Source organism: Tripterygium wilfordii, chromosome 22 (genome assembly GCF_013401445.1).
Source record: "Tripterygium wilfordii isolate XIE 37 chromosome 22, ASM1340144v1, whole genome shotgun sequence".
Lineage (NCBI taxonomy): Eukaryota > Viridiplantae > Streptophyta > Magnoliopsida > Celastrales > Celastraceae > Tripterygium > Tripterygium wilfordii.
Genome location: NC_052253.1, coordinates 5,037,479 through 5,059,678, shown reverse-complemented (window position 1 = coordinate 5,059,678; position 22,200 = coordinate 5,037,479). Strand labels below are relative to the sequence as shown.

At 35.5% G+C, this 22,200-nt stretch overlaps 2 protein-coding genes across 2 annotated transcripts; both read left to right on the top strand.

The window, feature by feature from the left end:
* The first annotated feature begins 173 nt into the window (after positions 1-173).
* LOC119990831 (probable serine/threonine-protein kinase At1g09600) lies at positions 174-16,500 on the top strand. The gene is made up of 7 exons (XM_038836956.1): positions 174-822; positions 12,295-12,579; positions 13,100-13,417; positions 13,915-14,142; positions 14,929-15,029; positions 15,249-15,633; positions 16,002-16,500. The coding sequence occupies exons 1-7, from the start codon at positions 367-369 to the stop codon at positions 16,200-16,202; spliced, it is 1,974 nt and encodes a 657-aa protein (XP_038692884.1). The 5' UTR covers positions 174-366; the 3' UTR covers positions 16,203-16,500.
* A 1,730-nt stretch (positions 16,501-18,230) lies between these two features.
* LOC119992228 (lysine histidine transporter-like 5) lies at positions 18,231-20,483 on the top strand. The gene is made up of 7 exons (XM_038838910.1): positions 18,231-18,397; positions 18,708-19,091; positions 19,188-19,593; positions 19,674-19,779; positions 19,994-20,085; positions 20,193-20,261; positions 20,385-20,483. Exons 1-7 carry the CDS (start codon positions 18,345-18,347, stop codon positions 20,481-20,483), a joined length of 1,209 nt encoding a protein of 402 aa, XP_038694838.1. The 5' UTR covers positions 18,231-18,344.
* The last annotated feature ends 1,717 nt before the right edge of the window (positions 20,484-22,200 follow it).

The following is a 22,200-nucleotide window of genomic DNA, read 5'->3' as shown; positions in this document are numbered from 1 at the left end:
TTTTCGACAATTGAGTTATTTCTTCCTTCTGTTGAAGTTTGATATTTTTTGCAATTTGAAATCTTTGGAGACATATAAAGGGCCTTGGGGTTGTGAACTTTGTGGTACAAAGTTGCCTTTATTGGGAACTGAAAGGAAAATAAAATCTTGATTTCATTGTATCATGATTGATATTTGTTGAAACAGAGGATGTGCAGATTCAGAATTCTAATGTAAATGCTATGCTAATTGTGCGAATTGGATGGAATGGTGAACCCGGAATTCCCGGGATATCTGCTTGGGTACCCATTTGTTTAATGGTTGCAACTTTGCAAAGGGTTGTTTGTGGAGATCGCTTGTTCTGATAGGGGATTACTAGGATAGATTATGGGCTGCATTTGCTCAAAAGGAGCAGCCGAAGATGATGTAGTCGATGAGAATGAGAGAGGGAAGGAATTAAGCAAGTCCTCTGTGCAATTGATTGCCCCAGCTTCCTCGAAGAGGGAAGACGAATTTGTAGTAAATGTGAGTGGAAGCAAGCATGGATCTGTCCGTCCAGTGGTTAAGGCAAATGAGGGATCTGTTCATGCTCCATTGGAAGGGGGAGAGGAGAAAACACAAATTGTGGATAGGCCTACGAAAGGCCATCCCCAGAGACGGGCAACAATGGATTTGGAAGAAAGTGGAGAGCGAGCACATATGACTAGATTAGTAAGCATGCCACATGGTGCTGAAGGGGAACAAATCGTTGCCGGGTGGCCATCTTGGTTAACTTCAGTCGCGGGAGAGGCCATCAAAGGGTGGGTGCCTCGACGGGCAAATTCCTTTGAGAAATTAGAGAAAGTTAGTTCTTACAACAGCTTCTTGCTCTTTGCAACTTATCACTGCACTTTTGTTCTCTGTCTTTTCAGATTTTTGTTTGGGTTGTCAATTTTTCTTTGATTGCTATCTTAATCCGCAGTTTACAACTTTACATTGCTTTTCCGTTTAGCATCCATGTGCAGTCTTTGATGGACCTAGGCATACACAAGAGGGGGGGTGAATTGTGTCCCCAAATTCCAAGTTAGGAATCCCCTTTAAAAATTCAATCAAATTAATCTCAATTTAACAAATAGCACACAATTTGGACTATAATAATTATCCTAATCAAGATTCAATCCAATGCACAATGTGATGCAATATTTTGAATGATTGAATATCAAATAATCAAGAATTCCAAAAACCAGATTTTTTTTTTTTTATTTTTTTTTTTTTAAATAACACCTTGCGCACAGATTTTGCAACACAGATTTCACTTATCAAACGATGTCGAAATGCAACGAAATTTTATGTGAAATATCACAACACCTTGATAAATACTATATCAAAAATTCAGATTAAAATTCAAAGTCTAGCTATGTGAACAATGTACGGACAGATTTGTGATCCAGAAAATTCTACAATCAAAACACTTAACCTAATGGTTTAGAGAAACCTTAACTACTGCAATTTACAACCTTAAACAAATTATCACCACACAAGGACAGAAAATCAGTTTTAATGTAAGGTCTTGCAATGACCAAAAATAGTTCAGAAAGCAATTAAACACTTAATCAATCAACAAGCAAGCAAGACAATCAAGAAAGTCGACACAACAATTTATAGTAGTTCGGAGATCCTTCTCCTACGTCTACTACCTAGGTTCACCAACCTAGGATTTTCCAACTTCCACTAAAGATGTGGCTTTCACAAGCTCACCACAAAAGCTTACACAAGGGCTTCAAGGTTACCCCCAACCTAGGAATTTCAAGCTAATTCCCAAACTTCCACACTAAGGTTTTAAGAAAACCCAAAAACTTTCACACGGAAAGGATAAGTGGTTAAGCTCTAGGTTCTCTTAAGAAAGTGTTTAGAATCACACAATAAGAGAACTCTTAAGGATTTTTCAACAATGAATGCTCACTGGTAAGGATTTAGGTGAAAAATGGCGCTCTCAAACTTTTTTTTAGTAGATTTTCAAGTAAGAAGGCTTGAAGAATGAATGATCAAATCTATAGCTAAATTCAGCACTACCTCTTGAGTAGAGGCTTAAAGATTTTATGATGACCACTCTCGATTAAAAATGGATTTCACACCTTTTGATTGAAGAAAAAAAATTTCACCTTAATGATTGCTTCTACCAACCGGAGAAGAAAAGGAATCCCTTTTTGATGCACTTTTCTCTTACTAGCTCAGCCATTGGATTAGTCTTAATCTTCAATCTCAGCCTTCAATTTCACATGCTAATCTGAATCATTGAAACAAATATATCATTAAATTATGACCTTCCATAAGATAGCCGTTGGGAGCATGCTTAGTCTTCAAAATGATTCTTCCATTCATGTGTTGTCACAAGCTCATCCTTTAGATCATAATCATTTCTTTAATCTGGACTCTCCAACTTAGCTTTAATCATAGACCGTAAGATGTAAAACTTATCAAATCTGATCCTTCAAATATATAACCGTTTGTCTCGAAATAAGCTCCAAAATATCTCCTCTTCAAGGACTTTACTGATGGTGTTGGCACATTTATAGAGATGGCGTTGATGACAGCTGTTTCTCCAAGAGATTTTAGCTCCATTCTCTTTGCATTTGAATTTAAGACAAATTTGAACTTCAACCAATATTGTAAATTCCAGGTCTGAAATCTTGCCTTTATAGCTGAATGTGCAGCTCCAGAATGTCCTAGGACCAAGTCCATTCTTGGGTAGCTGGATTACATTTCTCCTTAGAACCAAGTCCTGGTCATGACTGAACTCCCAACACATTGTACCTACTAAGAGTTTGGTGTATAGACACCTCATTTTGGCTTGTAAGCTTGTAAAAGCTTCATGCCTTGCACTTAGGTAAATCAATAGAAATTGGATTCAACAAATTTTAATTTATGTATGATAAATCATAATAAGTACATTAGAATGTCCATGTCAAATTTCAAAGTAATATTCCTTCATATGATCATTCAATATAGAAGAGAAAGCTCAACTAACACAGTTTCGGGTTTTTCACAGATACAGCAACTTCGAACATAAGATTGAAAAGTAAGGAGGTGAAATTTGATCATTTACTCTGCATAAGATGTGTTCATTTATGTATTAATTAAATTCTAGTTCAAGAAACACATTAATCAGAATTCATATGACTAAGTTATGGCATTTGGAAGTTAGCTTGCGCAGACTAACTTTTCAGCAGTTTTATATGCACAATACATATCAGGTTCCAAATCACTCAAGTCACGTAAAATATGATGAATCATGATTATCTTGATCAAATAATATATTCTTAAAAATTAAGCATGATTATCAATACATATCAATTCACTTGCTTGATATATTTATAAATTCATTAAATAATCAAATAGCATGAGATGGTGAATCATCAAAATTATACATGTAGGACCTATGGTCCAACAATCTCCCCCTTTTTGATGATTTACAAAACCTAAATGATGAAAGAGCTATTCGATACCAATTGAATTTGATACCAAATGTAATGAATGCATTTATCTAATGCACACTCTTTTTTTTTTTTTTTTTTTTTTTTTTTAATTTTTTTTTTATTATTTTTTTTTTTTTTAAATAAAAAATTTACTCCCCCTCAAGTAATGCACTCCCCCTTAAGTAATCAACTTTGACACCAAATGAAACGACTTCCTTTCTCCCATTAACTTTCAAAAAGTTATAAATATTAAAGTTATCATCATTTCAAAAGTTATACATATGAAACGACTTCCTTTCTCCCATTAACTTTCAAAAAGTTATAAATATTAAAGTTATCATCATTTCAAAAGTTATACATATTAAACACATATTTAAAGTTATCATCATTTCCTTTCTCCCCCTTTTTGTAATTAATCAAAAGGAGAGTGAAAGATAGGGGTGGACTTATGCAGTAAAAACAATTTAGAATCATGCTCAACTTTGGTTATGACAAGAAAAGATATAGAATAGACCAACACTCATGCAATTATGGTGCTTCTCTCATTCCTAAGGCACCTCTCAATTTGAGAAATCGTTCTTTTCCTAAAGGTTTAGTAAAAAGATCCGCAATATTATGTTCACTTTCTACATGCTCAAGCACCACATCACCTTTATGCACATGATCCCTAATGAAGTGATGCCTTATTTCTATATGCTTAGTCTTTCCATGATAAACCGGATTTTTAGTTAGATGGATGGCACTTATATTATCACAATGTATAGGAATGTGGTCAAATGCCATATTGAAATCAAACAATTGTTGCTTGATCCATAATATTTGGGCACAACAACTACCTATAGCCATATATTCGGCTTCGGTAGTACTTAAGGCAACACTAGTTTGCTTCTTGGAAAACCAAGAAATAAGCATCTCTCCTAGGTATTGGCAAGTACCACTTGTGCTTTTTCTATCTATTCTACATCCTCCATAATCAGCATCAACATAAGCATGTAAGACAAATGGAGATTCCTTATTATACCAAAGCCCTAATGAAGATGTGTTCTTTAAATACCTAAGAATCCTTTTTACAGCCACTAAGTGAGATTCCCTAGGATTAGATTGATACCTAGCACACATGCAAACACTAAACATTATGTCTGGTCTAGATGCTGTCAAGTACAATAAAGAACCAATCATAGACCTATACAACTTTTGATCTATCTCTATGCCTTCAAGGTCATATTCAAGTTTGATTCCCACTCCCATAGGTGTGGATGAACCTTTTGATAATTCCATTCCAAACCTCTTTAGCAAGTCATTTGTATACTTTGTTTGACTAATATGAATTCCCTTAGATGTTTGTCTAACTTGTAACCCTAGAAAGTAAGTAAGTTCACCCATCATGCTCATTTCAAATTCACTTTGCATGCAAGAAGAAAACTCATTACACATAGATTCACGAGTTGCTCCAAATATAATGTCATCAACGTAAATTTGTACTACAAGCAAATCATCACTATCATACTTCACAAACAAAGTCTTATCTATACTTCCACAAGTAAAACCTCTAGAAGTCAAAAAGTTTGATAGTCTTTCATACCAAGCTCGAGGAGCTTGTTTTAATCCATATAAGGCTTTATCCAACTTATAAACATGATTAGGATACTTGTTATTTTCAAAACCGGGAGGTTGTTTCACATACACTTCCTCATTTATCACACCATTTAAAAATGCACTTTTAACATCCATTTGAAATAATTTAAAACCTTTATGACAAGCAAATGCAAGTAGTAATCTAATGGCCTCCAACCTTGCAACCGGTGCAAAGGTTTCATCATAATCAATTCCTTCTTGTTGGCAATAACCTTGGGCTACTAACCTAGCTTTGTTCCTAGTCACTTTTCCATTTTCATCCATTTTATTCCTAAATACCCATTTGGTTCCTATAATAGTATGGTCTTCGGGTTTTGGAACAAGTTTCCAAACCCTACTTCTTTCAAATTGTTCAAGTTCCTCTTGCATAGCATATACCCAACCATTATCTAACAAAGCTTCTTTAATATTTTTAGGTTCTACCAAAGAAATTAAAGCAAAAGAATTTAAAGAGTTAAGATTAGAGTTGACCGTCGAAACCCTTTTTGCTCTTGGTTGTCGTCCTTCATGTAAATCACCAATGATTTGTTCTTTAGGGTGAGATTTCATAACTTTGTACCGATGAAGACCTACACTTGGTTCTTCTTGATCATCATTGGTATTTTCTTGAGGTGTATCGCTTTCTATAGGTTGTATCCATTCTTCACCACTTGGAGTAGCTTTATTTTGTGATATACTCATCTTTTCCATGCCTTCCACCAATGGTGCAGCATTTTGATCAACTAGACCCTCACGGGCTGCAATGTCTTCTTTTTCTTTTGAATGATCAAGTCCTTCAAAACCTGAAATTTCATCTTCTACAAGCACATTTGGACTAGACAAGGTCATATCATCAAACTTTACATGCACACTTACTTCAACATTTTTAGTTTTAGTGTTAAACACTCTATATGCTTTAGAATGTGAAGAATATCCTAAAAATATGCCAATGTCACTTTTTGCATCAAATTTGTCAAGATTATCTTTGGTGTTTAAAATAAAACATTTACAACCAAACACCCTAAAATAATCAACTTTTGGTCTTTTTCCATATAAAATTTCATAAGGAGTTTTATTTAATATTTTTCGAATAGATAATCTATTTGACACATAGCATGCATTATTAATAGCTTCGGCCCAAAAATATTTAGGTAAATTATATTCAAGCAACATAGTTCTACCCAATTCTTGAAGTGTCCTATTCTTCCTTTCAACAACTCCATTTTGTTGAGGTGTTCTAGGAGCACTAAAATTATGTGATATACCATATGAGTCACACAATGCATCAAATCCATGATTTTCAAATTCTCCTCCATGGTCACTCCTAATTTTAGAAATATGCAAGTCAAATTCATTTTGCAATTTCTTTAATAAAATTTTAAAAACATGCAAAGCATCATTTTTATGTGCAATAAATAAACACCATGTAAATCTAGAAAAGTCATCTACAATAACAAAAGCATATTGTTTCCCACCTAAACTTTTAATTCTACTAGGTCCAAATAAGTCTAGATGTAACAATTGTAAAGGCCTAGAGGTACTAACAACATCTTTAGACTTAAAAGACTCTTTACATTGCTTTCCTTTAACACAAGCATCACACATATCATTTTTGTTGAAAATTAGTTTGGGCAGCCCCCTAACTAAGTCTTTTGCATATAATTTTTGCAAAGTAGATATACCAATGTGTCCTAATTTCCTATGCCAATACATAGTACTATCACTAGATGCAATCAAACATGGAATATTTTCACTACAAGAAGACTTAACATCAATCACATAAACATTTTCACATTTTTTACCAAATAAAATAGCTTCACCATTTTCGTTCTTAATCACACATCTAGAGCCTTTGAAATTAATTTCATAACCTTTATCATCTAGTTGACTAACACTCATTAAATTAAATGATAAATTATCAACATAAAGAACCTTATCAAGAGTGTAGGAAGAGTTACCTATGGATCCAATACCTAGGATCCTACCTTTAGAATTGTCCCCGAAGGTGACATATCCTCCATTTTTCTTTCTCACCAAATTTGTGAAGAGAGAGACATCCCCGGACATATGCCTTGAGCACCCACTATCCAAGTACCATTTGCATGGTTCAAATTGTGATTTGAAGCACACCTAAACATGTAAATTTAAGATACCTTAGGTATCCAAGCCTTGGATCCTTGAAGGTTAGTGAGCACAACAACAAAAGAATGAACATTCACATCAAAAGTTTCTTTTACATAAGCTCTCTTTTCCTCATATTTTAAATTCATAGGAACCCAAAACTTCTTTACTTTCATTTTCTTGACCTTAGGGTGTGTGACCCTAGTGAAGGAAGTGTGACCCGTGAGAGCCACATCCTTGACCATGGCATTTGTGCCATTCAAAGTCTCATGTAGCTTCATAGGATCATATCCTAATCCACTTTTATCCAAATAATGTCTTTGAGAAGCAAGCAATATATCCAAAGATTTGGAACTCATAGAAAATTTCTCAAATTGCAATTCAAGATCCTTGTTCTTAGATTTCATAACATCAAGTTCATTGTGCAAAGAAAATGCATTAGACATGAGTGTGCATTTATGTTCATCCCATGTCTTTAATTCTTCTTCCAAGTCATGCAACCTAGCTTTAAGCTCATCATATTCATTTAATTTTGAAAATTTCAGATCTGTCCCAGAGGCATCAAAATCAAACACGCATGTTTTCCCTTTTAAAAATTTGTTTTCTTCAATCAAGGCATCAAGGGATAATGTAAGGTCATTTACTGTAACATTTACAGCATCATTGGAGATGTTTGAAGTAAGCATGCTCAATTCATTTCTAAGTGTTTCATTTTCTTTCAAGGATACATCACACCGAGCATTTATTTTACAAAGTTTTGCATGCATGTCAACACAATCATTTAAGTGCTCATGCTCAACTTTCTTAAGTCTGGATGTCTCTTTCTTAGCAAGCTTGTATTTTTACATTAAATCACCAAAAGAATCACATAACTCATCATAAGCATCTTGCAATTCATCAAAGGAAAGAGAGTTAGAAGTTACCATTTCATCCGTGGGAGAAGAGGATTCTTCTCCTTTTGCCATAAGACAAAAATTTGCCCTTATCTCCATCTCTTCCTCACTTGATGAATCATTTGAAGATGAATCATCCCATGTAGCCTTAAAAGCTTTCTTCTCCTTCTTCTCACTCTTTCCTTTCCTATCCTTACCCTTAAATTTCTTTTTGTTCATCTTAGGGCACTCGGCTATTATGTGTCCTACCTCTCCACACTTATAACAAGTAGGTTTCTTTCTCTCTTTCTCCTTATCCTTGTCTTTTGAAAACTTCCTATTCTTAAAACCACCTCTCTTATTTTTTAAGAACTTCTTAAATTGTTTAGTTAGAAAGGCAACCCCTTCCATATTATCTTCACTATCATCTGAGTCACTAGACTCACTCTTTTCAACCATTAGAGCTATCCCCTTTTTTTTAGGAACATCTTCTTCCACTTCATTCATCATCTCTAACTCATGAGTCATTAGACTTCCTAACAACTCCTCTATCTTCAATGTTCTAAGATCCTTAGCTTCCTTTATCGCCGTGACCTTTGTATTCCATACCTTAGGCAAACTTCTCAAGATCTTTTGAACTTTATCCTTATCCGAATAAGGCTTTCCTAAAGAAGCAAGTTCATTACAAATACAAGTAAGCCTAGCATACATATCACTAATTGACTCATTATCATTCATCTTAAAAAGTTCATATTTAGTGACAAGCATGTTAATTTTGGAATCCTTTACTTGGGAGGTCCCCTCATGCCTCAACTCAAGCATCTTCCAAATTTGTTGTGCACTTGTGCATGTGGAAATGTGTTCATACTCACTACGAATCAAAGCAATATGCAAAAGATTAATAGCCTTTTCATTTATGGATACTTTCTTATCATCTTCACTTGTCCACTCACTTTCATCTTTCTCTACAACCTTTCCTTCTTCAATTTTCGTAGGTATAAATGGTCCATTTTCAATAACCCTCCATAAGTTCAAATCATTTGACCTAAGGAAAATTTTCATCCTATTTTTCCAAAAACCATAGTCTCTCGCTTTGAAGAGTGGAGGTCTATTCATGGAAAGGCCTTCGACCTCATAATATGAGCTAGAAGGTGTGTATGCCATCAAATTTGCTAATTCGGATGTTAATCCTACTTTTAGCTAACCTCGCTCCGATACCAATTGATGGACCTAGGCATACACAAGAGGGGGGGTGAATTGTGTCCCCAAATTCCAAGTTAGGAATCCCCTTTAAAAATTCAATCAAATTAATCTCAATTTAACAAATAGCACACAATTTGGACTATAATAATTATCCTAATCAAGATTCAATCCAATGCACAATGTGATGCAATATTTTGAATGATTGAATATCAAATAATCAAGAATTCCAAAAACCAGATTTTTTTTTTTTTATTTTTTTTTTTTTAAATAACACCTTGCGCACAGATTTTGCAACACAGATTTCACTTATCAAACGATGTCGAAATGCAACGAAATTTTATGTGAAATATCACAACACCTTGATAAATACTATATCAAAAATTCAGATTAAAATTCAAAGTCTAGCTATGTGAACAATGTACGGACAGATTTGTGATCCAGAAAATTCTACAATCAAAACACTTAACCTAATGGTTTAGAGAAACCTTAACTACTGCAATTTACAACCTTAAACAAATTATCACCACACAAGGACAGAAAATCAGTTTTAATGTAAGGTCTTGCAATGACCAAAAATAGTTCAGAAAGCAATTAAACACTTAATCAATCAACAAGCAAGCAAGACAATCAAGAAAGTCGACACAACAATTTATAGTAGTTCGGAGATCCTTCTCCTACGTCTACTACCTAGGTTCACCAACCTAGGATTTTCCAACTTCCACTAAAGATGTGGCTTTCACAAGCTCACCACAAAAGCTTACACAAGGGCTTCAAGGTTACCCCCAACCTAGGAATTTCAAGCTAATTCCCAAACTTCCACACTAAGGTTTTAAGAAAACCCAAAAACTTTCACACGGAAAGGATAAGTGGTTAAGCTCTAGGTTCTCTTAAGAAAGTGTTTAGAATCACACAATAAGAGAACTCTTAAGGATTTTTCAACAATGAATGCTCACTGGTAAGGATTTAGGTGAAAAATGGCGCTCTCAAACTTTTTTTTAGTAGATTTTCAAGTAAGAAGGCTTGAAGAATGAATGATCAAATCTATAGCTAAATTCAGCACTACCTCTTGAGTAGAGGCTTAAAGATTTTATGATGACCACTCTCGATTAAAAATGGATTTCACACCTTTTGATTGAAGAAAAAAAATTTCACCTTAATGATTGCTTCTACCAACCGGAGAAGAAAAGGAATCCCTTTTTGATGCACTTTTCTCTTACTAGCTCAGCCATTGGATTAGTCTTAATCTTCAATCTCAGCCTTCAATTTCACATGCTAATCTGAATCATTGAAACAAATATATCATTAAATTATGACCTTCCATAAGATAGCCGTTGGGAGCATGCTTAGTCTTCAAAATGATTCTTCCATTCATGTGTTGTCACAAGCTCATCCTTTAGATCATAATCATTTCTTTAATCTGGACTCTCCAACTTAGCTTTAATCATAGACCGTAAGATGTAAAACTTATCAAATCTGATCCTTCAAATATATAACCGTTTGTCTCGAAATAAGCTCCAAAATATCTCCTCTTCAAGGACTTTACTGATGGTGTTGGCACATTTATAGAGATGGCGTTGATGACAGCTGTTTCTCCAAGAGATTTTAGCTCCATTCTCTTTGCATTTGAATTTAAGACAAATTTGAACTTCAACCAATATTGTAAATTCCAGGTCTGAAATCTTGCCTTTATAGCTGAATGTGCAGCTCCAGAATGTCCTAGGACCAAGTCCATTCTTGGGTAGCTGGATTACATTTCTCCTTAGAACCAAGTCCTGGTCATGACTGAACTCCCAACACATTGTACCTACTAAGAGTTTGGTGTATAGACACCTCATTTTGGCTTGTAAGCTTGTAAAAGCTTCATGCCTTGCACTTAGGTAAATCAATAGAAATTGGATTCAACAAATTTTAATTTATGTATGATAAATCATAATAAGTACATTAGAATGTCCATGTCAAATTTCAAAGTAATATTCCTTCATATGATCATTCAATATAGAAGAGAAAGCTCAACTAACACAGTTTCGGGTTTTTCACAGATACAGCAACTTCGAACATAAGATTGAAAAGTAAGGAGGTGAAATTTGATCATTTACTCTGCATAAGATGTGTTCATTTATGTATTAATTAAATTCTAGTTCAAGAAACACATTAATCAGAATTCATATGACTAAGTTATGGCATTTGGAAGTTAGCTTGCGCAGACTAACTTTTCAGCAGTTTTATATGCACAATACATATCAGGTTCCAAATCACTCAAGTCACGTAAAATATGATGAATCATGATTATCTTGATCAAATAATATATTCTTAAAAATTAAGCATGATTATCAATACATATCAATTCACTTGCTTGATATATTTATAAATTCATTAAATAATCAAATAGCATGAGATGGTGAATCATCAAAATTATACATGTAGGACCTATGGTCCAACAGTCTTGAGTGTTGGATATTATTATTGTTTGAGATAAACTCTTTTGTTCTCTCGAATTTTTAGGTTCATCGTTAACTGCAATTACTTGGATATCTAATTATAATGAAAGTCCTAAATTGTACCATACTCATGCTTTGATGAATGACTGGCGTCGATTTTCTGTCATTGTCCCATTTATGGTGAAATACTCCAGTGAATTAGGACCACCCTTAAGTTTGAAAAGGGGATCAGAAGGAAGAGGATGCTAATGACCATTCTTAATGTCAAGGGTTTAAGAGCCGGTAGAATAGAAGAAGAAATATCATAGTATTGCATTGTAGTTCTATGATTAACTTATTGTATAGATAATTGGATATGCATATGTAGTATTACATTGAAGTTCTATGATTAACTTATTGTATGGATATGCATATGTAGTTGATGTATGTGTGACAGCTTGCATCATTCTCTATCATTCAGTGAATTTTGACTTCTTGAAAATCAGTTTTAGTGGCGGGAAAAATTGAACCCAAGTGATTGACAATATACAGACATATATTTTAAAATAGCTTGGCGCTGATTAATTTGAGACACTTCATGCATAAATCTAATGTGGAATGATGTATATGCAGATTGGACAAGGAACTTACAGCAGTGTGTATAAGGCTCGCGATCTTGAAACTGGTAAAATTGTTGCAATGAAGAAGGTGAGGTTTGTAAATATGGATCCTGAAAGTGTCCGCTTCATGGCTCGGGAAATCTATATTTTACGGAAACTTGACCATCCGAATGTTATGAAGCTGGAGGGTCTAGTCACCTCAAGGTTGTCAGGTAGCTTACACCTTGTCTTTGACTATATGGAGCATGACCTTTCTGGACTTGCGGCAACCCGTGGTATCAAGTTTACTGAAGCTCAGGTCCTTCCTCCTTCACATGCCATTTTGGGTCCCCTCTTTATTACGAGTTAATTCTGCATGGGGTTAAACCTATGGATTTTAGTGAGATTTGTATGAAATGCTGGAAATCTTCAGTTTAATTAATTGTTTATGAACCACAATATACTTGGTGCATTATACATAAATCACGTAGTTTTTTTATTTTTATTTTTCTGACTCTCGTTATGATTAGTTTGCCAGAAAAAGAAATGAGATGTCGATTTTCGACAGATTAAAAACAAAAAAGCATTTGGAAGGGTTGGGGGACAATAATTAATTATGTTCAAGTTCTTGAATCCACTTTTTCCTTGACATCTCTCTCCTCTTAATTTCAATTTCCAAAGCATGAGGTTTTTCCTCAACATATGTTTAGAAATGAGGTATGAGTAAACAAAGACCCAAAGGTTAAATTAAATGAAGTTGAGCATTTTTCGTTCATGTATTGTTGTCATCTAACTAATATGGGTCTATCATTAAGGGTATTCACTTGTTTGGTTTGCAGATCAAATGTTATATGCAGCAATTACTTTGTGGGCTTGAACACTGCCACAGTCGTGGTGTCCTGCACCGAGACATCAAGGGTTCAAATCTTCTTGTTAACGACAATGGAGTCCTCAAAATTGGAGACTTTGGTCTGGCAACTTGTTATCAGCCTGATCAGAATCAGCCATTGACTAGCCGCGTTGTAACTCTCTGGTATAGGCCACCCGAACTTTTGCTCGGTGCTACAGACTATGGACCTGCTGTAGATTTGTGGAGCACTGGTTGCATCCTGGCAGAGCTGTTTGCTGGGAAGCCTATTATGCCTGGAAGGACGGAGGTACTTTCTTTCGCTTTCATATTATTGTTGCTGAAGCATCTCGTGGGCTTCTGCTGGCAAAACGTTTTAATGACAATATTTTAGTTTTTGAGCAATGGTTCCTTGGAGGTTCTTTCTTTTGATTGACTGCTTCAATATCTTCCTGACTGCATTATCATATGGACAAAACAGTTGTCAAATTCCTTCAATCGTCAATTGTTACTTCCTTCACCATTCACCATGTTTCCTGGGAACAAACAAGGTCCTAACAGTCAAGGAATTCATTTTCTTCCTATTTGTGTGTTTTTCTATTTATTTTCTTCCTATATGGCTTTAATTGCGAGGATAGTTAGAATATGCCAAAATAGTCACCATTTTCTGTTTCTTTTTAATCATCTCATTGTTGATTTTCAATTTGGATGCTTATTAATGAGATCCTAGTTTAGCTTTTCCTCACATCTCCCTCCATTTTGCAATACTTTTTTGTTTTTTGTAACATTTATATTGGTTATTTGCAGGTGGAGCAAATGCATAAAATATTCAAGCTTTGTGGTTCGCCCTCAGAGGAATACTGGCAAAAGACTAAATTGCCACATGCAACTAGTTTCAAACCTCAACAACCCTACAAGCGTTGTGTTGCTGAGACATTTAAAAAGTTTCCTCCCTCAGCATTGGCTCTTGTTGATAAACTCCTTGCAATGGAACCAGAGAATCGGGGAACCATTGCTTCGGCACTTGGAAGTGAGGTACTTTCGAGTTTTTTTTCCCTTTCGTACCATATGGCTTCTAGATTTTTTTTGTACCATCTTTGTTTGTAAATTTTTCATCAACTTGCTGAAATCACGTCATTGAGATTTTGGTCTTGGCAAACCATAAATATCCTTTGATGTTTTTAAATGAGTACTCTGACTTCTATATCAATGGAAAACATTCTCTCCCTCTGTTTTCCGCATGCTTTAAGAAGGTACAAGGTTCTTGCTTCGCAGATTCTGAAAACCTACCCTTTTGGTGCAAAAGTTCATTAGTTTTTTTTTATTATCAATAACCTTAAAATAGTCTGGATTAGATAATGAACACTGCATGTCGAACACACACATATGTGCAGACTCCGATGTCCAAATGTATGTATTAACTGGATAAGAGCCATCGCTCAAAGTTAAAATTTTCCCAAATCGTTTTTGAAATAGCTGCTGGATTCTAATTGATTTTCTCTTCTGGATTCATGTACCAGACCCCAAATTGTTTGGGATAAAGGCTTGACGATGATGAATTGATGATGATCATTTTTACAATGGCGCATTGTCTCGTCGTCTTTATCTGTTAGTATTTTGATAATTGGTGTTCCTCACCTTATTTTTTAGTTATTTTGTTCCTCTGCTGCATGACACCAGTGGTAGCTTTCTCAGTTCTGAAATCAGGTTCTGACGAATAATGTAAACGATGCTATATTTAACTGTTCACTGTTTAATCACTTGTCGAGCCCCCACTTTATGATTGGAGCTTCATGTTTACTAATGGTATTTTGTTTTCAGTTCTTCAGAACCCAGCCCCTTCCTTGTGATCCATCAAGTTTACCAAAATATCCTCCAAGCAAGGAACTAGACCTGAAGCTTCGTGATGAGGAAGCAAAAAGGTAAACTGCTTATGGCATTATTTGCCCTCCGAAACTACATTAATTTTCAACTGTCATGGTCAGATTTCCAGCTTTTAGCCAATCCACAAATCCTAAGGAAAGGATTGAATTCACTGGCCCGTCAAACACAGCGGGTGCCTAGATGTATCGGAATACATGTATGTCTCAACAAATTTTCCTTTCTTCGGCTTTACTTACGCATTGTATATTTGATTTCAGGCGTAAAGCAGAAACTGTAAAAGGGCGTGGACCTGAATCTGTTAGAAGGGGTTCAAGAGATATTAAGGGAGTACCGACTCCGGAATTCATCGCTCAGGGACAGCCAAAAACTACCAGTTCCAGTCATAAATATGATCTGCAACAGGACAGTGGTTCTGGCTTCCGAATTGAGCCACCAAGAGGATCTTTGCAAAATGGTTACTCTCATTCCAATTCAATGATTCATCCCAGTGTAGTTGGATCATCATGGAATAAGAGTGTAGGCTCGGGAAGAAGTAATGCAGAGTTGAAAGCTCATAGATATCAAATGCCTCAAGCAGCAGTGGACTTGTCTGCCTCCTCTCTCAATAAGGACGATAGACTGTTCGTCAAAGATTCTACAGGGGTATAAATTTTAACCTTTTCAATTTACTTCTCTATTTTTATTAAGTATTTACAACTTTCAAGGAATGCTACTTCATCCAAAGCAATAAGTTCCGCACAATTCTATCCTTTGTCGTTGTCTCTATCCATGTCTCTTGGATAATTTTCCGGATAAATGTGTTCGTTTTGTAATCACGTTTAGATGCATGCCTGACATAGTTTGTAATTTGCTTGTTGAGAAATCCAATTTTCTGATTTTTGTATTGCTTTGCAGGCTATCCTTCAATTTTTAAGTTCATTCTATTTTCCTTGCATTTCATCTTTGCTTAGAAAAGTTGTGATTCGTTTCCTATAGTTCTCGGGTTCTGAATAGCATTTTTGTCATGTCAGGGGTATGCTCCTAAGAAAAACAGAATCCATTACTCTGGACCATTGATGCCCCCTGGAGGAAACATAGAAGACTTACTCAAGGAGCACGAGAGACAAATTCAACACGCTGTACGTAAAGCCCGTCTTGAGAAGTCTGGGACCAAAAACAACTTTGACAGGGTTTACGTTCTGCCACATAATCGAGGAAAATACGAACAATAATGTCATGAAGTTGTCGACTCCATCACCTTGTTCTTTCCCCGACTTGCATATGCAATTTCACCTCACTGAGAATCTCCTTACTGACATAGTGGTGATATGATCTATCCTGCGGACATGGAACGGTACGAGGTGATCATCTTAAATTGGGTGGAGATTTGAGATTCTTTTGCAGTGAAATTTGTTTTCAAAGTTGTCTATTTAGTGAAAAGGAAGGATCTTGTGCGCATTTTCTTTTTGGTCATCTGCTTGTGGACAGGGAGTGTTGTGCATAGAGGAAAAGGGTGATTTGGCTGAAGCCTCGTATGTATATACACATGCATTGTAATGTATCCACTTTCTTTCTTCATAATTCACTGTTAACTCAAAAGTTGTACAATTATTTCTGATGCAGGGGAACCATTAATATATTCTTTTATAAGTTAGTCTATTATCGGGTCTATTTTAATTAAATTTCTTTTAGTTTTCATAATAAGGGTATTGTCGGAATTTCAGGTTATGCTGGAATTTCGAATTTAGTATTAGTTATTTGTTTTATGAGTATTTTATTAGGCTATTTTCCTAAGTCAAATCATAGTTATAATTGGAGTCATATATATTAGTTTACTTTTAGAAATCCTAGTTTTATTTGAAGGAAACTTCTTATGTAATTAGGATTACTAGGAGATTAGTTTTATTTGAAGGAAACTTCTTATGTAATTAGGATTACTAGGAGATTATATATATGGATGTAAGTCATGAATTAATATAATGAGAGTTTTTATACAAATTTGTTATATGAGAGATTCCTTAGACATGCTCGGTGAGAGGCTAAGAGGAGAAGGTGAGTTTATCCAACATACCTAAGAGATTCAAGGTACTTTTTGTTTGATTCAAAAAAATTCAAGAATTTTGTTCTAATTTTAGACCTGAGAATTGTGAATTTCTATGGATTCTTAAAATTTTGGGTTAGGGTTTTGGTTGCTCAATCCTACACAAATTCTACATCGATAGTTCAAAAACTACATCAATTTTTGAAGTCATATTGTGCACTTGGGCTAATATGTCAATGAGTAGTCTTAGGGATTAGTGTTTTTTGTCTGAACTATCCCAAATAGTATTTTTTATTCTAGCTATCCCATGGACGGACATGATACAATTAATGTTATATTAGTATTCCTTAACTTTCTCAAAAATGTCTATGCTATATGACCGCTTCAAACCTCACAGTAACAATAGCCTAGTTATTACTCTTTTTTGTTGTTGCTGTGGTTGCTATACTAATACTAATTCCTGCAAACTTCAAACCTTTAGGCGCATACATTTTGGGTTGGATTTCGACAAATACCCATTCCCAAGCCCCCGACCCATCTGATTTGAGGCGGGTCATACGGATACGTGTCGGTAAATTTGACATAAATACTAGCAAGCACAATAAATCCTCAAGAAACATGAAGCACAATAAATCCTCAAGAAACATGAGTTTTTAGGGGAAAAATCATGAAGCCAAGGAAGAATCTTATGGTTTGTTATCTGGTTTTCCTGGAAGTTCTCAAAATTTAGCAGATTTATTGCCTTCTACTTACAGTTTGGTTAATTTTGACCAATTCAGCACCACAATCTCAGGATCTCTGGACACCTTCCAAAACTGTACATTCATATATAAACATTTATCCTGAAGTGAACCTCGCTTTCTCAACTTCCTTGAGGCATTGCTGCTAAGGAAAAGAACACTCGTTGTAGTATATGTAGGACATTTTACATAATTTTGACCGAAGAAAAGGTTGTCTAGATTTTATTCCTCCACATTCTGATCTACACACAGTTTTCTCTTACAGTGACTAATTCAAGACCCACTAATCCCGGATCCTCTTAGATTACCTCATTAACTATATAATCCATCAGTCACTGACTCGTCTCTCTCAGAATATTCAGGCAGAGAAAGAATGGGCAATCCACAGGCTTCAATGGTGGTGTGTTTGTGTATTTAATTTACATATGTGACGGTGTCGTCATTTGAGATTTCTTATATCTATCTGATATGCAATTTGTGTTCAGGAAAGCAATGTAACTGGGAAAGAAGCGACAGACCTTAATAATTGGCTACCCATAACTGCATCAAGAAAGGCGAAATGGTGGTACTCAGCTTTCCACAATGTGACAGCAATGGTGGGTGCAGGAGTTCTAGGATTGCCTTATGCACTCTCTCAACTTGGCTGGTATGTATTCTCCGTTCCAACTAGCAGAGTTGTATGGACTTTTCTGTCACACATTCTTATGCATCATACTGTCATCTGACGAAGCCAAATTATAACCATTTTTTCTCTGCCAAGAAATAGTAGTAGAATCTAAGTTACAAGAGTGTCATTTGATCGTCATTTCTAGACCATGATTTGCTGTCATAAAACGGATAACTTGATACATTCTTAGGCATCGAATGGTCATACGAGCCAAATTAGGGTGAAAGATCTTTTTTTGGTCTAGGTTAACATACTCAATTCTTTTTCTTCATTGTTTACAATTGTATAGGGCTCCTGGAATCCTGGCAATAATATTTTCTTGGCTGATCACTTATTATTCACTGTGGCAACTTGTTGAATTACATGAAGTGGTGCCTGGAAAGCGTTTTGATCGATATCCGGAATTGGGAGAGCATGCATTTGGGCCTAAGCTAGGGTACTGGATGGTTATGCCTCAGCAGACCATTGTTCAGGTGGCCACAGACATAGTTTACATGGTCACAGGAGGGAAGTCATTGAAGAAATTTGCATATCTGATTGATTCAAGCATTATTCATGTTAGACAGACATACTTCATCCTCATATTTGCTGTTTTACAACTTATACTCTCCCAAGTACCCAATTTCAATTCATTGAAAGGAATCTCCTTACTTGCTGCAGTCATGTCTTTCTGGTACTATTGACATGGATCTTTCTGCAAAGATTGTCGGTCTCAATTATTGTTATTATTAGTCTTAGATTTAATGAATGATGGCTGGATCATTTTCAGTTACTCAATGGTGGCTTTCGTGGCATCGGTGATAAAGGGAAACAATGGTCACCACCAGCATCCAGTGAAATATGGGGTTAGAGGACACACAACAGCAAGCATAGTGTTTGATGCATTAAATGGACTCGGAACAATAGCATTTGCATTTGCGGGGCACAGTGTGGCACTGGAGATTCAGGCCACAATCCCTTCGACACCAGAGAAGCCATCAAAGAAACCAATGTGGAAAGGAGTTGTGGTTGCTTATGTCCTTGTTGCATTCTGCTATTTCACAGTTGCAGTGTCAGGTTACTGGGCTTTTGGTGTTGATGTTGAGGATGATGTTCTAATTTCCTTGGAGAAACCTCGCTGGCTTATCGCCACGGCTAATCTCATGGTGTTTTTTCATGTCCTTGGAAGCTATCAGGTAATTATATGCGTAGATATGATTACACAACACTCATATAATCATACATACTAGAATTTGTAACTCTGTTTCTTATGCAGGTATTTGCTATGCCAGTGTTTGATATGATTGAATCATTCATGCTAAACAAACTACACTTTACTCCTGGACTACCCCTTCGCCTTGTCGGTCGTAGTATATATGTTGGTGAGTTGATTAAATGTTATGAGTTGACGCAAATTTTGATCAAGAAGAAGAGAACAAGAGGAGCTATTGCTTATAGATATGACTTATGAGTGTTTGACAGGGTAGATGAACAGAGCACCCCTGCTTATAGGAAAAAATGAGAATTTAATCAAGTTGTATTGGCTTTTCCTACGTATATATATATGAAGTCTTATGTTGAGAACATTGCGAACAGCTTTGACAGGGTTTATTGGGATGTGCATTCCATTTTTTGGAGGACTGTTAGGGTTTTTTGGTGGACTTGTCTTCTCATCAACTTCATATTTTGTAAGCAAACATACATATCCTCACCTCATTTTTTTTAAAACTTTTTTGCCATAACATTGTGATTGATTAATTGTTGATTTACATCTGATTGACTAACTGGTTTGCAGCTCCCATGCGTCATGTGGCTCGTCCTCCACCGACCCAAGAGATGGAGCTTTCACTGGATTGCATCATGGGTAATCCTCTTCTAGTCATTTATATATACAATGTTGTTGAGTCCTCTGTTTTTTTTTTCCCATTTGACTCAGCACTCCCTTTTCTTTTCTTTTCTTTTTTTTTTTCTGGTGTTTTGATGGCAGATATCAATCATTCTTGGTGTTTTGTTAGCAATCCTTGCACCTATAGGTGGAGCAAGAGAGATTGTTCGTGCAGCCAAAACCTACAAGATATTTTCCTAAGAGTTGGGAAACTTTTTTTTTTCCTTTCCCTTTCTCTGGATCTATATAATTTAGAAACTGTAGAATAGTATTAAATAGGTTTGAATGTAGTGAGAGCAGATTGTGTAAGAGATAATGATCAGTTCTTAATAAGGTTAGGTATAGAATGTTGGAAGTGTATTACTTCTTGCTATGATAACAAGAAAAATCTCATGTCAAGATTTTCTTTTAATTCCCCTTTTACCTTCTTCTTGTGTACGAGTATAATAACTGATACGAGTATAATAACTAATGAATCAAATTAACTGAAATATTCTGCAAGCAAACATTTCTTTTATTGGCAAAAACTCCTCATCACCCACCACAAAAGAGTAAATCTTGTTGAGCATATATATGAAGTATCCAACAAGATGAGCTTCTCAATGGAACCTGACGTGAAAGTTAAGAAATCTTAATTAATTGAAGATTATTATTATTATTAACTTTGAGTGGTAAAGGCAGCATCACGTTGCATGTAAAGAGAAGGAAATTTTCAAGAAATTGGAATAAACTTTCATAAGAAACCATTCTCATTTCTCAAGCTTACACAGGTGCTTGAGATCACGACTTTTACTAAAAAAATTGCACCTCTTTTGCCATCAACACATATTGCTTTGAAAATCACATTCCTCTTCATGGCTATAGTCGGTAGAGAACCAACTGGAGGAGACCAAAGCAGACGGCTCTCTAGCTTGGATTCTTTTTCTCCAAAGCAGTGGAATGCTTCTGTGAGACTCTAAGTAAGGGCCCTCGCATACTTCTCCTTTCAATTCGTTTAATTTTGGGCTTAAGAAATAAGACCTTGTTTTTTGATGCTTGATATGGATTTAATTGTAAGCGCACAAATCGCACAAGTAATATAGAGATGAGTAAATTATTGTTTCCACTAGAGATGTGTTGGCAATAGAAATCAATGTCAAACAAGCTACAATTATGCAAATTGGGGAAAAGAATTCGAGATTGGTCTTGTTTTTAAACTAAACCAAAGCAAAAGAACAAAGACAAATCAAACACAAGTATGAAATCAAGGATGGAAAGCACTAGGGTACTTAACGTCACCTCACCTATCCAATTCAATTCCCTTGGTCCCTTAATCCCCAATTCCTTTCTCTATAATGACAATCAATTTCCCAACCTATTCAATGTTCTATTCTTAGATACATCAAACGTATTTTCAACATAAATCCATGTTATTCCTAACAATCGGATTAATATATCAAAAACCCATTAAGAACTATGGAAATCATTTTGCGGTTGCATAAGTCACAAACCTATATTCCTATGGTTCATGCACCCTATGTCATCTATGGCTTGAGGCAAACCCTAGATATCTCCTTCCGGTCTCAATCTAGGCAACAAATCAATTGAATGATGACCAAACATTCAAAAGCATTAATCACACCCATAGACAATCAAGAGAGATCAAGAAATAAGGAAACCAAGTTTATTGAATCTTCAAGGTTTGGTTACATTAAGTCCCTAGGAAATCAACCATAAAAACTAGGATAGAAAAGGAGAGAGAAAACCTCCTTGTAGACCCTCTTCTTCTCCAAGCTTCAATGGTGGCTCCAAACTTTTCAATGGTGGTAGAATGAAAAACCCTCCAAGAACTCCCCCAAAACCCTATTTTATGCCCTTTTATACTTCCTCAAACTCTTATGTCGTTTTCAAAACAAGTTGGGGTCGTTTTGGCTTAAAA